This window comes from Hordeum vulgare, chromosome 2H, assembly GCF_904849725.1.
Source record: "Hordeum vulgare subsp. vulgare chromosome 2H, MorexV3_pseudomolecules_assembly, whole genome shotgun sequence".
NCBI lineage: Eukaryota > Viridiplantae > Streptophyta > Magnoliopsida > Poales > Poaceae > Hordeum > Hordeum vulgare.
The window spans coordinates 628,304,126-628,322,365 of NC_058519.1; the positions used below are offsets into that span (position 1 = coordinate 628,304,126).

At 44.3% G+C, this 18,240-nt stretch overlaps 1 protein-coding gene across 4 annotated transcripts; it reads left to right on the forward strand.

Annotated features, from left to right (window-relative positions):
* Nucleotides 1–217: 217 nt before the first annotated feature.
* LOC123428050 (MAP3K epsilon protein kinase 1-like) lies at nt 218–18,019 on the forward strand. Of its 4 annotated transcripts, XM_045112212.1 has the most exons (25): nt 222–564; nt 692–826; nt 2,621–2,641; nt 3,093–3,166; nt 3,262–3,352; nt 3,433–3,516; nt 4,178–4,279; nt 5,058–5,189; nt 5,287–5,358; nt 5,448–5,545; nt 11,495–11,597; nt 11,736–11,778; nt 11,884–12,116; nt 12,236–12,466; nt 12,579–12,623; nt 12,999–13,178; nt 13,258–13,341; nt 13,437–13,528; nt 13,608–13,691; nt 13,791–14,485; nt 15,466–15,851; nt 15,960–16,094; nt 16,741–17,147; nt 17,245–17,359; nt 17,553–18,019. In XM_045112212.1, the coding sequence occupies exons 1-25, from the start codon at nt 514–516 to the stop codon at nt 17,727–17,729; spliced, it is 3,870 nt and encodes a 1,289-aa protein (XP_044968147.1). In that variant the 5' UTR covers nt 222–513; the 3' UTR covers nt 17,730–18,019. The 4 variants fall into 4 exon arrangements, with proteins under 4 accessions (XP_044968148.1, XP_044968147.1, XP_044968145.1 ...); XM_045112210.1 differs by having other exon boundaries at nt 11,736–12,116; XM_045112211.1 differs by having other exon boundaries at nt 223–564; nt 11,736–12,116; nt 13,794–14,485.
* Nucleotides 18,020–18,240: the final 221 nt, after the last annotated feature.

Here is an 18,240-nt window from a genome sequence, read left to right on the forward strand (position 1 = left end):
GAATTTTCGTGCGAAAAGGAGGTCGATGGAGGGGGCCCCCGGCCGGAATGAATGACGCACAAGACCGCGGACGCTCGCTAGTCGGAGACAGCTAATTGACAGTGGAGCTCCTCCGTTATCCACCCAGTATCCTCGTTGGCCTCCGCACACTCCAAAAAGGTACACACACACCTGCACTATATAAAAGCCTCGCCCTCCTCATTTCCGTTACTTTCCTTTCCCCCCCCCGCCCGCAGAAAATACTTTATTCATCATTTTCTTAATTACGGAGAAGCCCCTCGCCCCCTCTCTGCCCTCGTCGCCTTCCTCCTCTTCCTCCCGCTGCTCCTCGCCCCCCTGCAGAACTCCCAATTCCCTTCGCACCCAAACCCTAAACCTAAATGGCCCTCGCCGCGAGCTCCCCGGAGGGCCGCCCTCGCCGCCGGTGACCGCCGATCCGCCCGCCCCCGCCGCAGCCGGCGGCGCCCCGGGACCGAATCTCCGAGGAGGAGGAGGCGGAGGAGGAGGGGCGAGATGGCGTCGCGGCAGCACAACCCGAAATCCAAGACGCTCGGCAACAAATACGTGAGGGCTCCCGCCCGCCTCGGATCCGGCGGAATTGGTGTTTTGCGCCGCCGAATTGTTTGGGGAATGCCCCTCTCACTCACTGTGTTTGTGCTCGTGTGCGTGTGTGTGTGTCGGCGGGTTGCAGATGCTGGGGGACGAGATAGGGAAGGGCGCGTACGGGCGCGTCTACAAGGGGCTTGACCTGGAGAATGGCGACTTCGTGGCCATCAAGCAGGTCTCGCTGGAGAACATACCGCAGGAGGATCTCAACATCATCATGGTGAGAGCTCTCTCTCTCTCTCTTTTTGCGTGTTATATGACGCATTGTATCGCGTTCCGAGTGGCAAAATGCGTGTAATTGCGTGAAATGCGGTTCTCGGGAGATGAGAAATGTACGTCATCAACCCGAGAGCAGCGCTAAGACGAGACTGGAAGCTAGAGTGATGCAGCTCGTTGTCGGTTTCGCTGCTTTGCTCGGTAGCGTGCCGTGGAATTAAATCCTTGGCTTGCTTCATATTTAATTTGTCGGGACTTGTAATTGCGTGAAATGTGGTTCTCAGGGGATGAGAGACATACGTCATCGACCGAGAACAGCGCTAAGACGAGACTGGAAGCTAGAGTAATGCAGCTTGTTGTTGGTTTCGCTGCTTTGTTCGGTAGTATGACGTGGAGCTAAATCCTAGGGCATCGTTATGCTAGCTTATCGGAGTCCTTGGTGAGCTCATATTTAACGTGCCGGGACTTGTAATAATTGGCACACATACTAGGGAAATATACCTGGAAATCATGATTTAAATATGTATTATGTTGTCGGGTGTGGTCGTCATGTGGAGCTCATGAGCTCTCTTTTCGACACGTAAACCTGGGAAAGAAACATGAGAGCTGACGTAATCAAGTGCTGTCAACTGCTGTCGCGCTAGGTTTTATGTGATTGGTGTGGTTTACGCGAAAAATGCACGGTACAAATACCCCCCCCCCCCCTCCCTGCACGCGCAGAACTCGGAACATGGTATCAGTAAAATTCCTTTAAATTGTTCGTTGGAATAATATTTAATTTCTTACCTGTTACAAAGTATTCATGCTCGTACACATCCTTGTAAACCATAGCAGTTCTTGAATCCTCATGATCTTTTTTTTGTGTGTGTCTGGGTTTAGGGGCTGGAAAATCTAAATCGAAAAGCAGTTGCTTTGATATTTATTCTGTGCCAGTATCTGGCCCAGCTGTTGATGGCTATATAAGTGTTAGGGTCGAAAAGATAAATAGTTTATATAATTTATTATGTGGCAATCTACTCTTAGTTATTCTTGAGATTAAATTGTAGAACATTAAGCTGTTAGCGTTACACTTTGTGAAAGTGGAAATGTGGAATGACACTACTGGTGCACTATATCCTTTCCTTTTTTTTACTTGGTGCACATAAAGGTTTTATGCATGGAGTTGATATTGGTGCTTACATCTTGGAAGCCTCAGTCACTTAAATAATAGATTTTGTTTTGATAACACTGTATTATATACTACTCCCTCCGTCCGGAATTACTTGTCGCAGAAATGGATGTATCTAGATGTATTTTTGGTTCTAGATACATCCATTTCTACGACAAGTGATTCGGGACGGAGGGAGTATTTGGTAGTTTGGTACTCTTATATTGTGAAATGACTCTTAAAATGTTACTAATTAGCTTGTAATACATGCCATTGTACACACTATACAGACCATCTCCTTGTTAAATTTATTTAACTGCACTCAATGCTGTCTAGAGGGTCATATACTACGCTATTGCTGCATGGTGAGGTGACCGCTAGTTAACTGCTTACTGCTACTTAGAAAACCGGGTTCCTAAAAGTTCTATGTTTCTCATTCTTGATTCTTCTTGTATCAACATGATGCCATATTTTGTATCAACCTATCCAATTTGTTTGTCCCTTTATTCATATTTTCAGCATTCAATCGATTTTGTTGGGATATCGACATTTTCTACTTTGTGTGTTGTATCATCGTATTATGGGGCTCTAACTAATTATCTTTTGTGTATGGTTTAATAACTGTTCTTGTGGGTGGTGTGGCCGATTCAGCAAGAAATTGATCTATTGAAAGTAAGTCTTACAGCATTTTCTTTATGTATTTATCGCATCTGGATTCAGTAAAACAATTAAACCCATATTTTCCTTGTCTCTGTTCCATCTTCTCCAGTTTTTCTCTTTATGTAGGTTTTTTTGTTACCATTTTGCATAATTATAGTCCTGTGTGGCAAATTTATAATTAAGAATCCCGAGGGGCGTCCTCCCCTCAGTTGACTTACTTTTTAAAAAGTGTACTTATTTTTTGTACACTCAGTTGGTTATGTAAACATTTTGATAGTATGGATGATCATAAGTCTATGAAAGAACCTTCATTTTTAATATGGATACTGTGCCCTTTTTTTTATCACTCATATCGTACCCATAATTAAAAGGACCTTTATTTTTTAACATCTAATTCATCCCTCCTATTCTGGATGCACATAATCATGTTGCTTTGGACTCAAGGTTTTGTTAATTTATGCAGAATCTCAATCACAAAAATATTGTGAAGTATCTTGGATCATTGAAGACAAATAGTCATCTTCATATTATTCTAGAGTAAGAAATCCTGTGTCCTCACTGTCGTGTCTTGATACGAAGTACATACATAGCATTTTAGCATGGAAGTTCTGATAGCTGTATAATAACTGCAGATATGTGGAGAATGGTTCACTAGCCAATATTATTAAGCCAAACAAATTTGGACCATTTCCTGAATCATTAGCAGCTGTCTACATTGCTCAGGTGAAATATATTATATGGTGATTACTGTGACTTCCCATTTTCTTGCTATGTGTGTTTTCAACTTCTACATATGTCACCAGGTGTTGGAGGGTCTTGTCTATCTGCATGAGCAAGGTGTCATACATAGAGATATCAAGGGTGCAAATATTTTAACAACTAAAGAGGTAAATGGCTCTTATCACTTGCATATTTGGCTATTTGCACATGGTTCTTCTTTGTCTTGATTTCTAATAACGAAAATCTAGAGAAGTAAGATGTATCTTATAACAGTGTTGAAAAGACTATTCTGAGTATTATGTTCAAAATTTACCTTTTGAATAAGCTTTCTGTTAATAAGTAAATAAATGGACACACAGGAAATTAGAATGGCTGACATGGGCAACCTGACAGTTTTTTCTGGAAGAGAGAACTACAAATGTACAATCATTTAACGGTGGTTGATACAGTTGTCTGCTCTTGATGCTTTGGATAGTAAAAGAGGACAAATTCAACATTTTCAGGCTATGTTTCAGTATATTGTGAATCTATAACATTTTTTTTCTTGATGTGGCATACCTAGAATGCCCAAACTTGAGTAATATTTCCTGTAATTGGACCATACTTTTCTCACTAGATAGAATACTATATTGTGAAATGGAGTGGGTAGCTAGTTAGCTACTAATATTTCATATGGGAATATTTAATATGGTTGATGTAGCCCATGCTAAACTTGAATTCCACACTTACTATGATGTATGACCAAGGGCATTAGAAGTTTGATTTTTCTGGAATCATGTTACTCTTCTTCCTGCACATGCTCTCATTTTTCTTTGTTATCTTGTTTAGGGCCTTGTTAAACTTGCTGATTTTGGAGTTGCTACTAAGTTAACTGAAGCTGACGTCAACACACATTCAGTGGTTGGAACCCCATACTGGATGGCCCCCGAGGTTGCTAATTCCTTCCATTTTTTTTGGTTCCTGCTGAATTATTTGTTAGGTGCACTGACATACTGGATTAGTTTCTCAACTTCCTCTTGTTTGTCTTTTACTTTTAATTGCCTTAAAGGCGTTGTTCTGTAACCTGTTCCATTGGACTCTCCGATTCGAACATCAACTTTGAAGCATTGCTACAAATAACACAACCATCAGTTTAATATCAGTTCATCAGCTTCTGTTAGCACTTCAGGTGAAAAAGACCATTTGCCAAGAGAAATATGAGTATAAATTTGCTATTCGTAATTTTACTTTGTTTTGGAAGCGTTTTCTTGAACGCAGACTACAAGGTCAAGGAACTTAATTATGTCAGTGTAGCTGATGACTTGTGTGACGTACATTCCCAAAAAGATACACGATGGGGACAATTTTGACACTACATGCCAATAGAACCAGTAAATGTGCGATGAGAAAACAAACTTTATCCACTGACCACCAGGCCTCCCCCAGGACAATTTAGGTGGTAAAAATCCTAAATCACATAGTACTGTTAGTATCTGGAATATTGTAACTGATAATCCATACCGCTGATATGATTTCATCACAGCAAGTGTTAGCAGCCAAAATTAATTGAATCTGCAAAATTTTGACAGTATTTACTCTCTCAAGATGCAGTACATAACATTTATAACTGTGGATTGATGTTCGAATAAACTTGAATTTCTTTATCGAAATATTATATTGTATTATCATGATATTTTGACTTACCTTCATCATTTCTTGTCTGCATTAGGTTATTGAAATGTCTGGTGTTTGTGCCGCTTCAGATATCTGGAGTGTTGGTTGCACAGTTATTGAGCTACTCACTTGTTCCCCACCATATTATGAACTGCAGCCCATGCCTGCACTGTTTCGCATTGTTCAGGTTGATTACCTGCAAATGTTCCACCTCTCTTCCCACATCTCCAATTGTACTGTTCATTTGCACATTACATAAAATTTGTTGTACCCATGTAATGCAGGATGTGCAACCACCAATACCAGAAGGATTCTCTCCTGAGATTACTGATTTTCTCCGGCAATGTTTTCAGAAGGTTCTTTGTTACTTGTCCTTTCTACTTTTAGAAGACTCGTTTTATTCTTCCTAATTGTTTGCTGTTCTGACCTCAAGAAGCACTTGTAGGATTCAATACAACGGCCTGATGCAAAGACATTGTTGATGCATCCATGGTTGCAGAACTCGAGACGGGCCTCGCCATCTCCCCGAAAGACTAATCCGAGGTAGTTCAGATTTATGAGATCATTCTTTCTGTTGTTATCCATGACAGTAAATAGCAGATGAATCAACAAATACTCGTTAGAAAAATAAAACATCACGAAATCACTTAATAGACCCAGAATTTGACCTTTTCGGTCACTCAATATAGTTGGTCTTCAGACTTAACCTGTACTTGTCAATTTTCAAACATCTCTAAATTCATGAAAAGTATTTCACGTTAGTTGTATTATTATGTGCTTAGTGACTGTGTCACGGGCTGGTGGGTTGGAACGAAGGTTGTAGTCGTGGAAGATAGGAGGCCGAGTCCCTCGCCAGCCTATCGCTGGAGAAGGGGGTGAGGAGAGGCGCCGAGGTGCAGGAGAAAAGGGTGAAAGATTAGATTTTTTCTGCTTAACTTTATTGATCCCCAAAGGTGGCTATATAAAGCCTGGTTACAAGACTAGACTCCTACTCTAATTTTGAGTTGGCAGGGTAACCTTCTACGGGACTAAACCTTTCCAACTAGCCCAGACTCCTAATCTAACACAACTTCTGTAATTACAATATGCCATAGCTAGGCTGGTGTAGGCCCAGCCCGCGTGGGTCGTCGCCTATAGGGCTGACCCCACATGACATCTCCCCCTCCATTCTGAAACAGAGGATGAGCTGGAAACCTGGATAACGATCACGGAAGGTAGGGACATCCTCCCATGATGCAGCAGACGCCGGCTGCCCCCCCCCCCCCATTGAATGAGCACCTGTTGAACGCCGCGAGCAATACGAGCACGCAATGCCTGGACAGGAGTTGGATGCACTCGACCTTGAAACAACGGGGGAAGCATCGACGGAACTTCAGGGGGCTCACCATGGTATTTCTTCAGGACCTCGACATGGAAGATATTGTGAATGCGGGCGTGTGGGGGTAGCTCCAAACGGTAGGCAACCGTTTCAATCTTAGCGAGGACTTTGAAAGGCCCGTAGAATTTGGGAGCCAACTTCCCTTTAGCGCCCACTCCTAGGAATGCAACCGGCCGGTGCTGAAGACGTAGCCAAACCCATTCGCCAATATAAAAGGAAAGAGCCCGATGCTTATCATCGTAGTAATGCTTGTACTGCTGTGCTGCCTGAAGTAGACGCTCACGGATGTTGAGTAGGTATTGATCACGGTCGAGGAGCTGCGGTTCGACTGCCCGATTGCGAATTTCGCCCGGCGTATAGTCCCGGAGCGAGGGGGTCCCGACCATAAACCACCCTGAAAGGAGTATCCTTCAATGCTGAATGGTACGAAGTGTTGTAGCAGTACTCCGCCCAAGGTAACCATTGCAGCCACTGTTGGGGACGATCCCCTGTGATGCAACACAAGTACATAGTGATGACGCGATTCACGGCCTCCGATTGCCCATCAGATTGTGGATGGAAGGCCGAACTCATGTGCAGGCGCGTCCTGGCGGCGGCAAACAGAGCCTTCCAAAAGCCTGAAGTAAAAAAACCACATCCCAGTCTGAAACGATGGATGTTGGAAACCCATGAAGTCGGACAATGTTGGAAAAGAAGGCTGTAGCGACAGACTCAGCAGTGTACGGATGCGCCAAGGGTATGAAATGTGCATACTTGGAGAAACGGTCCACGACGGTCAGGATCACACTCTTGTCGCCCACCTTTGGAAGTGCCTCAATGAAATCCATGGAGATGTCTACCCAGACACGAGATGGAACCGTCAAGGGCTGCAACAAGTCGGCTGGCCTTTGGAAGTGCCTTAATGAAATCCATGGAGATGTCTACCTAGACACGGGCTGCAACAAGTCGGCTGGCCTTTGGAAGTGCCTTAATGAAATCCATGGAGATGTCTACCTAGACACGAGATGGAACCGTCAAGGGCTGCAACAAGTCGGCTGGATGAAGCTGCTCCGTCTTGTTGCGTTGACAAACTTGGCAAGCACGAATATACTGCTGAAGTGATGCCCTTGCTTGCGGTAGATGGAAATCCCGGCGAAGACGATGAAGCGACTTCTGGGTACCTTCATGTCCTGCATCGTGGGCTGCAACCAAGACTTCCCCAACCAGCGGCGACACGGGTGGAACATAAGCCCGCTGCTGAATGGTGACAATACCGTCCACGAGAGCCCGGGGCTGGCCCAACTCACCATATTGGAGCTGTTCCCGTAATGGGACGAGCGCTAGGTCCGTGTGAGCAGCCTGACGAAGAGCTTCAAAGAGATCAAAAGCAGGCCCGGATATGGCAAGTGCCTGGCCAGCAAGAGCATCACGTCGAGAAAGAGCGTCGGCGATGATGTTTTGACGAACTAGTTTATATTCCACTGTGAAGTCGAACCCCAACAGCTTGCCCACCCAATGATGTTGCGGAATGGTAGCGAGGCGTTGGTCCAGTAAAAACTTCAGGCTGTAGTGGTCAGTTTTGACGATGAACGCACGTCCCCACAGATAGGGCCGCTAGTGGCGCACGACATGCACCAGACCAATGAGTTCCCGCTCATACGCGGCGAGTGAAGCATGACGCGGAGCGATGGTTTTGCTGAAATAGGCAAGGGGCCCGCCATCTGGATGCAGGACTGCCCCGAAACCTGATCCAGAGGCATCACACTCCACAATGAAAGACACGGCAAAATCCGGCAGCTGAAGCACAGGGGCAGTGGTAAGAGCTGTCTTGAGAGCCTCAAAGGCGGTAGTCGCTGCAGGCGTCCAAAGAAATTCGTCTTTTTTGAGGAGTGCAGTGAGGGGAGCTGCAATGGTGCCAAAATCTCGGATGAACTTGCGGTAGTAGCCAGCCAGATCTAAGAAACCGCGCACCGCCCGGACATTGCGTGGAACTGGCGAGTCCACAATGGCGAGAACCTTGTCTTTGTCCATGGCCACTCCTACGGCTGAGATGACGTGTCCCAGATAAGCCATGGTTTCCTCCCCAAAAGAACACTTGGTGGATATCCTCAGGGGCCATCCGAACTTGGTGGTAATCGGACCAGAGATCCAGTTTGGTGAAAAACCGGGCGCCCTTCAGCTCATCCAGAAGTTCATCGACAACGGGAATAGGAAACTTGTCCTTGCGACAAGGTTGAGACCACGGTAGTCGATACAGAAACGCCAAGTCCCGTCATGCTTCCGGATGAGTAGAACTGGGAGGAAAATGCCGAAGAGCTAGGACGGATCAGACCACGAGCCAACATCTCTGAACATTGGCGCTCCGGTTCGTCCTTCTGAATAGTTGGGTAGCGGTAGGGGCGGACAGCAACCGGCGGTGTCCCGGGAAGAAGTTGGATATGATGGTCACGGGCACGCTGCGGGGGCAGACCCTGAGGGTCAGCGAAAACGTCGGCGAATGTGGCCAGCAGGCTATCCACGAGATCCTTGCCTTCGCACACATGTAGGTTGGCAGGCCTTCCGATGGAACCAAGGCCCGACCACTCCACCCGGTGATCCGAGTGCCAAAACAACATCCACTGCGTCGTGAAATCCCAGAGAATTGGCCCAAGAGTTTTTAGAAATCGTGTGCCGAGGACGATGTCGAACCCGCCCAATGGAATGGCATGCAGATCCACCACGAAACGCTCCTTGTCAATGGTGATCGCAGCTTGCTGCAAGAGTCCTCGGCAGGTCACCTTATCGCCATTAGCGTCCGTGATTCCCAGGCGTCGATTGGAGGAGAAAGGAAGCCCGACGACGGTGGCCAACTCTTCGTGGATGAAGTTATGAGTGCTGCCCGTATCAAGCAAGGCTACGAGGTCACGTTCCCCAATGCGGAGAGTAACCTGCATTGTGTCGCTGGTGGGAATGCCGGTGGCAGCGAGGAGGGAGATTTGTGCCTTCTGGAAATCCTCAAACTGCTCGGCGTTGGCGTCGGCGGACTGTATGTAGAACAAACGTTTGCAGCGATGGCCCCGCGCAAACTTCTCGTCACAATTGAAGCACAAACCCTTAGCGCGCCGTTCATCCATCTCGGCCGGCGTGAGTCTTTTGAGGACGAGTGCGGGCGAGGGGCTAGAGGGGTCTGGTAAGGCCGGATTAGGTGCGCCCATGGGCCGGGGTGGACGGCTGGTCCGTACAACGGGGGCTGTGGCGCTGGTCACAGTATTGAGGTGCTCAAAGGAGATTGCTAAGTCCATGGCCGCGTCCAAAGTCACTGGTTTCAGCATCTCGACCTGAGTTTTCATGGGCTCGCCCAAGTTGTTGGTGAAGATATCCCTCTCATCGTCGTCGGCAATGGGGCGCACTCGAGAGAGATTCTAGGAAGCGCTTGGAATATTCTGCCACGGTGCCCGAGCGACTGGTGGAGGTAAGCTTGCCGAAGGGGTTGGCGCGTGTTGGCGGACCGAAGTGGTTGGCGATCAGCTTTTGAAACTCGGTCCAGGACGGCCGCTGGCCCAACTTTTTCTCAAGGTGGCCATACCATAATGCGGTGACATCGGTGAGGTGGTAGGAGGCGAGCCGGGTTTTATCGGCCTCCGGTGTTCGTTGGCCCAGGAAGAACAGGTTGCAGCTTGTTAACCAGGATCGTGGATCGCTGGCCCCGTCATAGAGGGGGAAGTCGATCTTGTAGAGGCACGACGCCTGATCTGGTGGTTCGGTCATCACGGCCGGGGCTGCGGCGTGGGACGGCTCGGGTGGCCGCAGGAGGCCTAGTTGGGCGGTGCCCTTCCCTTCAAGCCGGAGTATGGCCAGATTCTGCGCGCGTTGCTGCTGGGCGGCATCGGCGAACTGTCCTTGGAGCTCCTTGAGTATGTCAGCGATTGATTTGAGGGTAGTGCGGTCCTCCGCACGCTCCGTCCGCGCGGTGTGGTTCTCCTCGGAGAGGCTGTTCAGCATGGCTACCACGGCCTCATGATCCTCGTGCTGTTTGAGCGTGAGGTCTTCTAGGGTTTGCGGCAAGGGCGCCGGCTGCGGAGGCGGTGGAGGCGGCGGAGACATCGCCGCCTGGATCGACGAAGAATCTGATACCAAGTTGTCACTGGCTGGTGGGTTGGAACAGAGGTTGTAATCGTGGAAGACAGGAGGGCGAGTCCCTCGCCGGCCTATCGCTGGAGAAGAGGGTGAGGAGAGGCGCCGAGGCGCAGGAGAAAAGGGTGAGAGATTAGATTGTTTTTTTATTAACTTTATTGATCCCCAAAGCTGGCTATATAAAGCCTGATTACAAGACTAGACTCCTACTCTAATTGGGAGTTGGCAGGGTAACCTTCTAGGGGACTAAACCTTTCCAACTAGCCCAGACTCCTAATCTAACACAACTTCTGTAATTACAATATGCCATAGCTTAGGCTGGTGCAGGCCAGCCTGCGTGGGTCGTCGCCTATAGGGCTGACCACACATGACAGACTGGGATATGATGAGATTCCCAGTGGTTAACTTGCAGGACTACTTGATTTTGTTTTGGATGCAACTTCCCACAAGAGATTTTTGCTTCTGTTTTTTTAGTGCCTGAACTGATATGTTTTGAACTTTTTCCTGCTATTGAAACTTCATATAATAAAATTCCCTGTCTTCAATATATGAATATTCTATTTTGTTTTTGCCTATATCTGTTCAAAGCTGGTGATTTAATAAGAAGTATACGTAGTTTGTGCCTTTTTAGCTGTCATTTTCTTTCCAACAAGCATGCTTTGCACTCTTGCTATACAACCTCCGTCCAGAATTAGTTGACTAAGATTTGTCTAGATACGGATGTATCTAGACATGTTTTAGTGTTAGATACATCCGTATCTAGACAAATCTAAGATAACTAATTTGGAACGGAGGGAGTACTTAATATGTGTGTTCCATGCTCATTCTGATTTTTGTTCCTTTTCATGTATTTTCTCATCTCATGTGGTGATTAAATCCTGCAAATGTATGATTTTTATAATCTGTAAATCTCAACAGATTAACTGTCCAAAGAACTGCTACCAACATTGCTTTAACTGTCTTCCAAAAGTGACTTTGATTGATGGGGTACTAATGAGTTTATAATTTGTTTGTATAATAAGGCATATTGACATGGATGATGACGTTCCAAGTAGTGGTAATCACGCCGGGCTTTCTGATCCACCAGGAGATATACAAGCACCTGTTGCCTCTGACATTGAGCAGGTAAGCTTTTCAGTTTTTTTTTTCCCATGTTCATTTCATTGAATGTAATCAGTCCAAATTCTTGTGGTGGACCCACAAGATTATGATGATCTCAGTATATCAAGCTTTTATTTATCTGTAACTATAATGTGGTCCTAGGAGGATGGAACAAAAGAACCGGTTTCTGTATCTACGGGACAAGGTAAATCTGACGAGCTTCATGATGGAAAACCTGCAGAAAGCAATATTTCAAACAGTGTGGAACTTATGAAAGATAATGTGGTTCTCACTAAAGACCCTACATTAGTTTTTCATGAAAAGCTATCATTGGAATCTTCTCCTGGAGTTACTGATTTAAATGGCAAGATAAAACATGAACCTTCGCAAGATGTTCTGCCAACTAAGGTAGCTAGGAGCAGCCAAGAATCAAAAAATGGTGACAGCAAAAATTTAGAGCCTGAAAGTAAAGACCATTCAAGTTGTGAGGATGATGATGCTTTCTCCTTCCCGGCTGGGAGACAGAATGTCACCTTTCTAGAGGTGAGAACTTTCCGTACAGCAATTGTCCTTGCACACAGAAAAAAGAACCTTATACTTTCTTGGTCAAGAATGCAGATACCTATTTCTTTATGACATTCATGTATATCATGTCTTTACAGGAGGCAAAACCTTTAGTTGCCGAGGGAGCTAATGGACTGAGTAGATTCAGTGATACACCTGGAGATGCCTCCTTGGAGGATTTATTCCCAATTGACAAGCGAGGAGATCATGGGGCTGAAGCTTCAACATCCACTACCACTCAAGAGCTCAGGGATAGGATGGTGGCACAGAAGCAGAAGGGAAATGACAATGTGCCCATGAATGGTGGGAAACTTCTTGAATTATTTGAGGTATTGCTCTCACCACTATGTGTTCTACTTTCCCTTCTTTGAAAATGTAGAAAATAGATGAAATTCCGATAACTGTAGCTCTGACAATATTATCACCAAATACTTTTTACAGGAATTTCATGACAACATTCCAGGAGAGAATCTTTTCCCTTTACAGGTCTGCCATCTGCTAGAGCTGTCATATATTTGGCAACAGATATCTACATTTATTCATTTTGAGCATTTTAATTGTGTGGCAAAAGTCCTGTTAAACCATTTTATTTTGTAAATATTACTTATGGTTAAGTGTCCAGCTTCAGTACTACTCCTTATTTGGGAGGCAGCATTAGTTTACATTGCTCATTGGCTGTTATCAACTGCTTGGTTGCAAATTCACATGCCACACTAGATCTCCTTTATTTAGAAATGTTGTTTTTCAGGTTATTTTAACTTTAAATGCAATGTCACAGTACTTTCATCACGTTGGTTATGATACATTTGTAATTATTATTCTGTCCTGACCATGAAGTACTTTTGTTGCTTATATTTACAGTCAGTGGAATACAGCAAAATAGTAGCACAGCTGAAGCCTGGGGAAAGTGAAGAAGTAATATTGTCAGCATGCCAAAAGCTTATGTTATTCTTCAGTCACCGGCCTGAGCAAAAACAGATTTATGTGTCACAGAATGGTTTCCTTCCCTTGATGGAACTTCTTGAACTTCCCAAAAACCGTGTATGTATTTTTACTTTAGTTTCACGAAGTCTTTTTTGCTGGTCTTTACACTGAGAAGCTGGCTGTTTATTTTCTGCAGATTATATGTTCTGTTCTGCAACTCATCAACTACATAGTAAAAGATAATACGGGCTTCCTGGAAAATGCCTGTCTTGTTGGCCTAGTGAGGCTTCAGTTCCACTTCAATAACACTTTATGATCTCTAAATTCTGTTGACAACATGGAATGGATAATTGATATTGTAAAGTTTGTTTGCAGATACCAGTGGTGATGAATTTTGCTGTGCCAGATCGTGCAAAGGAAGTCCGGATGCAAGCATCCTTTTTTCTGCAGCAGCTTTGCCAGGCCAGGTTTATTTTCTGTCATGGTTCAGGGTGTCTAACTGTATTTAAACACAAGCCGGCGCTAATATCAGTTTTCCATCTCCAGCACCTTGACGTTGCAAATGTTTATTGCATGCCAAGGTATACCTGTTTTGGTGAGTTTTTTGGAGCCTGACTACGCAAAATTTAGGTAAGTTTGTACATTTTGTCTTCAACAATTCATTTAGATTTTCCAGTGTATCCTATGTATTACTAGATGTTTGTTTCTGATAAGTATATTGCCAATTAGCAGGGAAATGGTTCATCTTGCAATTGATGGCATCTGGCAGGTCTTCAAGCTTCAGCATTCAACGCCGAGAAATGACTTCTGTCGTATAGCAGCAAAAAATGGGATACTTCTCAGACTAGTTAATACTCTTCATAGCTTGAATGAAGCAACACGATTTGCTTCCATCTCAGGGTCAGGTGCTTCAGTAACACAGAATGGTTCCACCCCCCGTCTAAAATCCGGTCAGCTAGATGTGCCGATGCTAGAAAGTTCTAAAGTAAGGCTGGATCATTACCATTCATCTGGCTCCATGCAGTCGTTACAAGCAGATGCTGATAAGCACCATATCTTATTGGATCCTTCAGCATCTCCCAGGTTCAATGATATATCTGCTGCTGGTCACATGGAGAGAAATGATAATGACCTGGTAAGGCCACAGCGGCTTAGTGTTTCTGGAGGAAGGTCATCAACAGACAGATCTCCCAAGCATATAGAATTAGTATCAAATGGACATAGTAGTGGTCAGAATGATCAAATCCGGCCTCTACTGAGTTTATTGGAGAAAGAACCTCCCTCTCGTCATGTATCTGGACAACTTGATTATGCCCGTCACATGTCTGGACTAGAAAGGCATGAAAGTATTTTGCCACTATTACATGCTTCAATAGAGAAGAAAACAAACGGTGAACTTGACTTGCTAATGGCAGAATTTGCTGGTACGCCACTTAATTCCAGTTCTTTATTTTAGTTCATAGAATATTAGTAATCAGTCTGCATTCTGCTATTGCTATGTTCCTATCACATGTAGTACATATCATTATTCATCTCTGAGTTTTCTCTTCTCAATAATTTCTCCATCCCAATAGTTTTGCTATGAGACAACAAACACTTTTTGTACATTCTCTCTTCTCCTTTTCCACCAATCCCTTTTTGGAAAATATCCTTATCATGCGGTTCCGCTACTACTTTGCCTTTCGCTCCTACCTCGTGACTTTGCTACTCATCTACTTCTAGGTCTCCCCAATGTCCGTTCATTTTATACCCAAAAAACACCCGTTGGTTGGTGGGGAATGGGGTTAGTGTTTGGGTTCACGGGGTTTATGGATGAGATCATAAAAGAGGGAGGTGGTGGCACCACATGCTATAGGAACTCAAAGGTTTTTCCTGAATGTTTGGTAGAATCTTGTTTTTGGTTGATTTTTTTTCCGCTTTACCGTTACTTTTTTTTTTTCCTTTTGGTTACCTTACATCAAATCCAGAGACTACAATCTACAAGACATTATGTAGCTTCCAGATGTTACCGTAGCTGGTGATGCCCAGTAGTGAACACTTTTGGGATAAGCTGGTTCTACTGGAATTTTTTACCTACCCTGGTTGTCATTAATGAATTACAAGGAGGCGGAATACAGATAGCAAAAATAAGCGAGCAGGATAGTTAAGACCCAGAAGTAACTAAAATGAGGAATGGGAGGACCCTCCAGAGTTAACAGTAGTTCAAACCAAGACAATCAGATCAGGGCAAGATCAGTTGTTACTGCCCTTCTCACCCTCCTCTATCCTTTGGGCACCTTGAATTAACTGTGCAGACGCTTGGTGTGATATACACTATTAAATACTGCGTACGTAGAGTGAAGGGGTTTATTGTGACAGTAAAGACCTTTCTTTGTTCACTAATCGCTCTTTGAATTCCGTGCAGAGGTCTCTAGACAGGGAAGAGAGAATGGTAACCTTGATTCTAATATGAAAGCTTCAAATAGGGTTCCAAGTATGAAGTATGGCCCAACAGCTTCCAATGAGGGAACGTCAACATCTGGAGCAGCATCACAAACAGCATCTGGCGTGTTATCTGGATCAGGAGTGCTCAATGCAAGAATGCCAGGAAGTACAACATCATCTGGTCTATTAGCTCAAATGGTTTCTATGAGTGCTGATGTTGCACGCGAGTATCTTGAGAAAGTGGCAGATCTTCTTTTGGAGTTTGCACAAGCAGACACTGTTGTAAAATCTCTCATGTCTAGCCAAAGCCTTCTTGCACGGCTTTTCCAGATGTTCAACAAGATAGAATCTCCTATTCTTCTGAAGGTAAAGCTTGAAGCATATTGCAAATTGTTTCTGCTAGCTAATTTTTCAGGTGACTGATTTGTTTATGTTTTCTGTTCCTGCTCTGGAACGATATGTGTTCTTCTGCAGATTCTTAGGTGCATTAATCATTTGTCTGGTGATCCTAATTGTCTTGAGACACTTCAACGCACCGATGCTATCAAGCATTTGATACCAATTCTCGAACTTCGTGACGGACCTCTAGTTTTTCAAATACATAGCGAGGTGGGTGCCTTAAACATGCTTAGTTTGCCAAAAACTCTGCCAGATACGTTGTGCTTATTCCGTGCTGGTTTGCGTGAAATTTAAAATGCTCACTCTTATAGTTGTGTTCTATCTAAATTGTGTTTTCATCAAGTTTTATTCACCCTCTATTTTTTGTTTTAGTTTCATTTAAAATGAGTATGCTCTGTTATAGTTCGGACGATGTAACTGAACTCTTACCTTTTCAATGCAAAGAAACGCAAAGGCTTGCGTTTTCTCGAAAAAAATAGTTTGCTCCTGAGTCACAGGGTGTTGTGGGATTTTACCCCTAGGAGAAGAAACAAGAAAGTACGTCGATTATGCTTAGTTTTTTTTTTTTTTGAGAACTTGATTATGCTTAGTTGCTATCCTGCGATCATACCTGATTATTTTGTGAAGATAATTAACATAACAGAATGATGATGATGTCTATAATATCTTAATGCCTTATAATGCCTACCCGCATGGGGGGTGGGTGGAGTACATAATTTGAATGGAACAAAATCATTATGGTTGGGAACTGAAACTGGAGATGTATGTAATTATCCTTCTGTTGCAAGTTTTTGTGCATTGTTATATGGGAACTCTAACATGCACATCATAACAGCCTTGTCCTGTCTGCATTTAGGTCCTCAATGCCCTGTTCAACCTTTGTAAGATCAATAAAAGGAGACAGGAACAAGCAGCTGAAAATGGGATCATCCCTCACTTGATGAATTTTGTCATGTCAGACTCGCCACTAAGGCAGTATGCATTGCCTCTTCTTTGTGATATGGCTCACGCTTCTCGCAACTCTAGAGAGCAGTTGAGAGCTCATGGAGGCCTGGATGTGTACTTGGACCTTTTAGAGGATGATGCATGGGCATGTACAGCTTTGGATTCCATTGCTGTTTGTTTGGCTCATGACAATGATCACAGAAAAGTAGAGCAAGCCTTGTTGAAGAAAGAGGCCATTCAAAAATTGGTGAAATTTTTCGAAGACTGCCCTGAACAATATTTCGTTCATATACTTGATGCTTTCCTCAAAATAATCACGTAAGAACAGATGGGTAGCCTTTCCTGCTTGATATTATCTCTTCTGTAATGACAGATTATATATTGATAGATTTAATGGTATGTAATGCAATTGCAGGAAATCTTCTCGCATAAATACTGCAATAGCCACCAATGGTTTGACGACATTACTTATCGCAAGACTTGACCATCGAGAAGCTATTGCTCGTTTGACTCTGCTGAAACTAATAAAGGTTTGTTGTTTACTCTTTTCTCTCATGATTCAGTGATTCTAATGTCAAGTAATTAACAGTGTAAATTAAACCGAGAATTTTGGTCACTCTATATCAATGGAATGTTCCATGCTGTTATGTACAACGTGAGAAGCAGTATGTGTTTTTTTTTTTTTTGCGGGGAAAGTAGTATGTGACTCTGACAAATTTCCAGGTTGTCTATGAGCACCACCCTCGACCGAAGCAGCTCATAGTGGAGAACGACCTTCCCCAAAAGCTACAAAACCTCATCGAAGAACGCAGGGATGGGCAACGCGGGGGTCAACAAGTGCTGGTCAAACAAATGGCCACCTCACTGTTGAAAGCATTGCACATCAATACAGTCTTGTGATCTCCAGGCCATCATGTGTTTTCCTCCCAAGCTGTACATGTTTGCCTTAGAGGAAAAGGTTTTCGTTCTTCTTCTTTTCGCCTTGTTCCCAGCTGTGATTTCCCTTGTCATGGGCACCAGACTGGCTGTTGCGCCTTCTCCCCCTTTTATCGGGAGAAAGGTACGATGCTCCGGTGCAAGATAACGGGGTTTGTAAATCCCTGCGTGGTTGTTTATACCTAGTGTGCTGTTAGTGGAGTTGTATATCACCTGTCTTAAATTTCCAATAGAACAGATATGGTTTAGACTTATTTGTGTTGGCATCTTCTTCTTCTGTTAGTAAATTTTTGCCTGCTGTTTGTCTGTCGTCACGGCGTTGTTTGAATGCATGAATTGCTTGCTTTGATTGGACTCCATACGTCCATGTCCATTTTACATGAAATGGACCGCCGTGTTGAGTTTCCTCTCCTCGTGCCAACAAGGAAATGTGATGAGATCTCAAGTAAAGGGTGTTGAGGTGGAATCGGCTTCG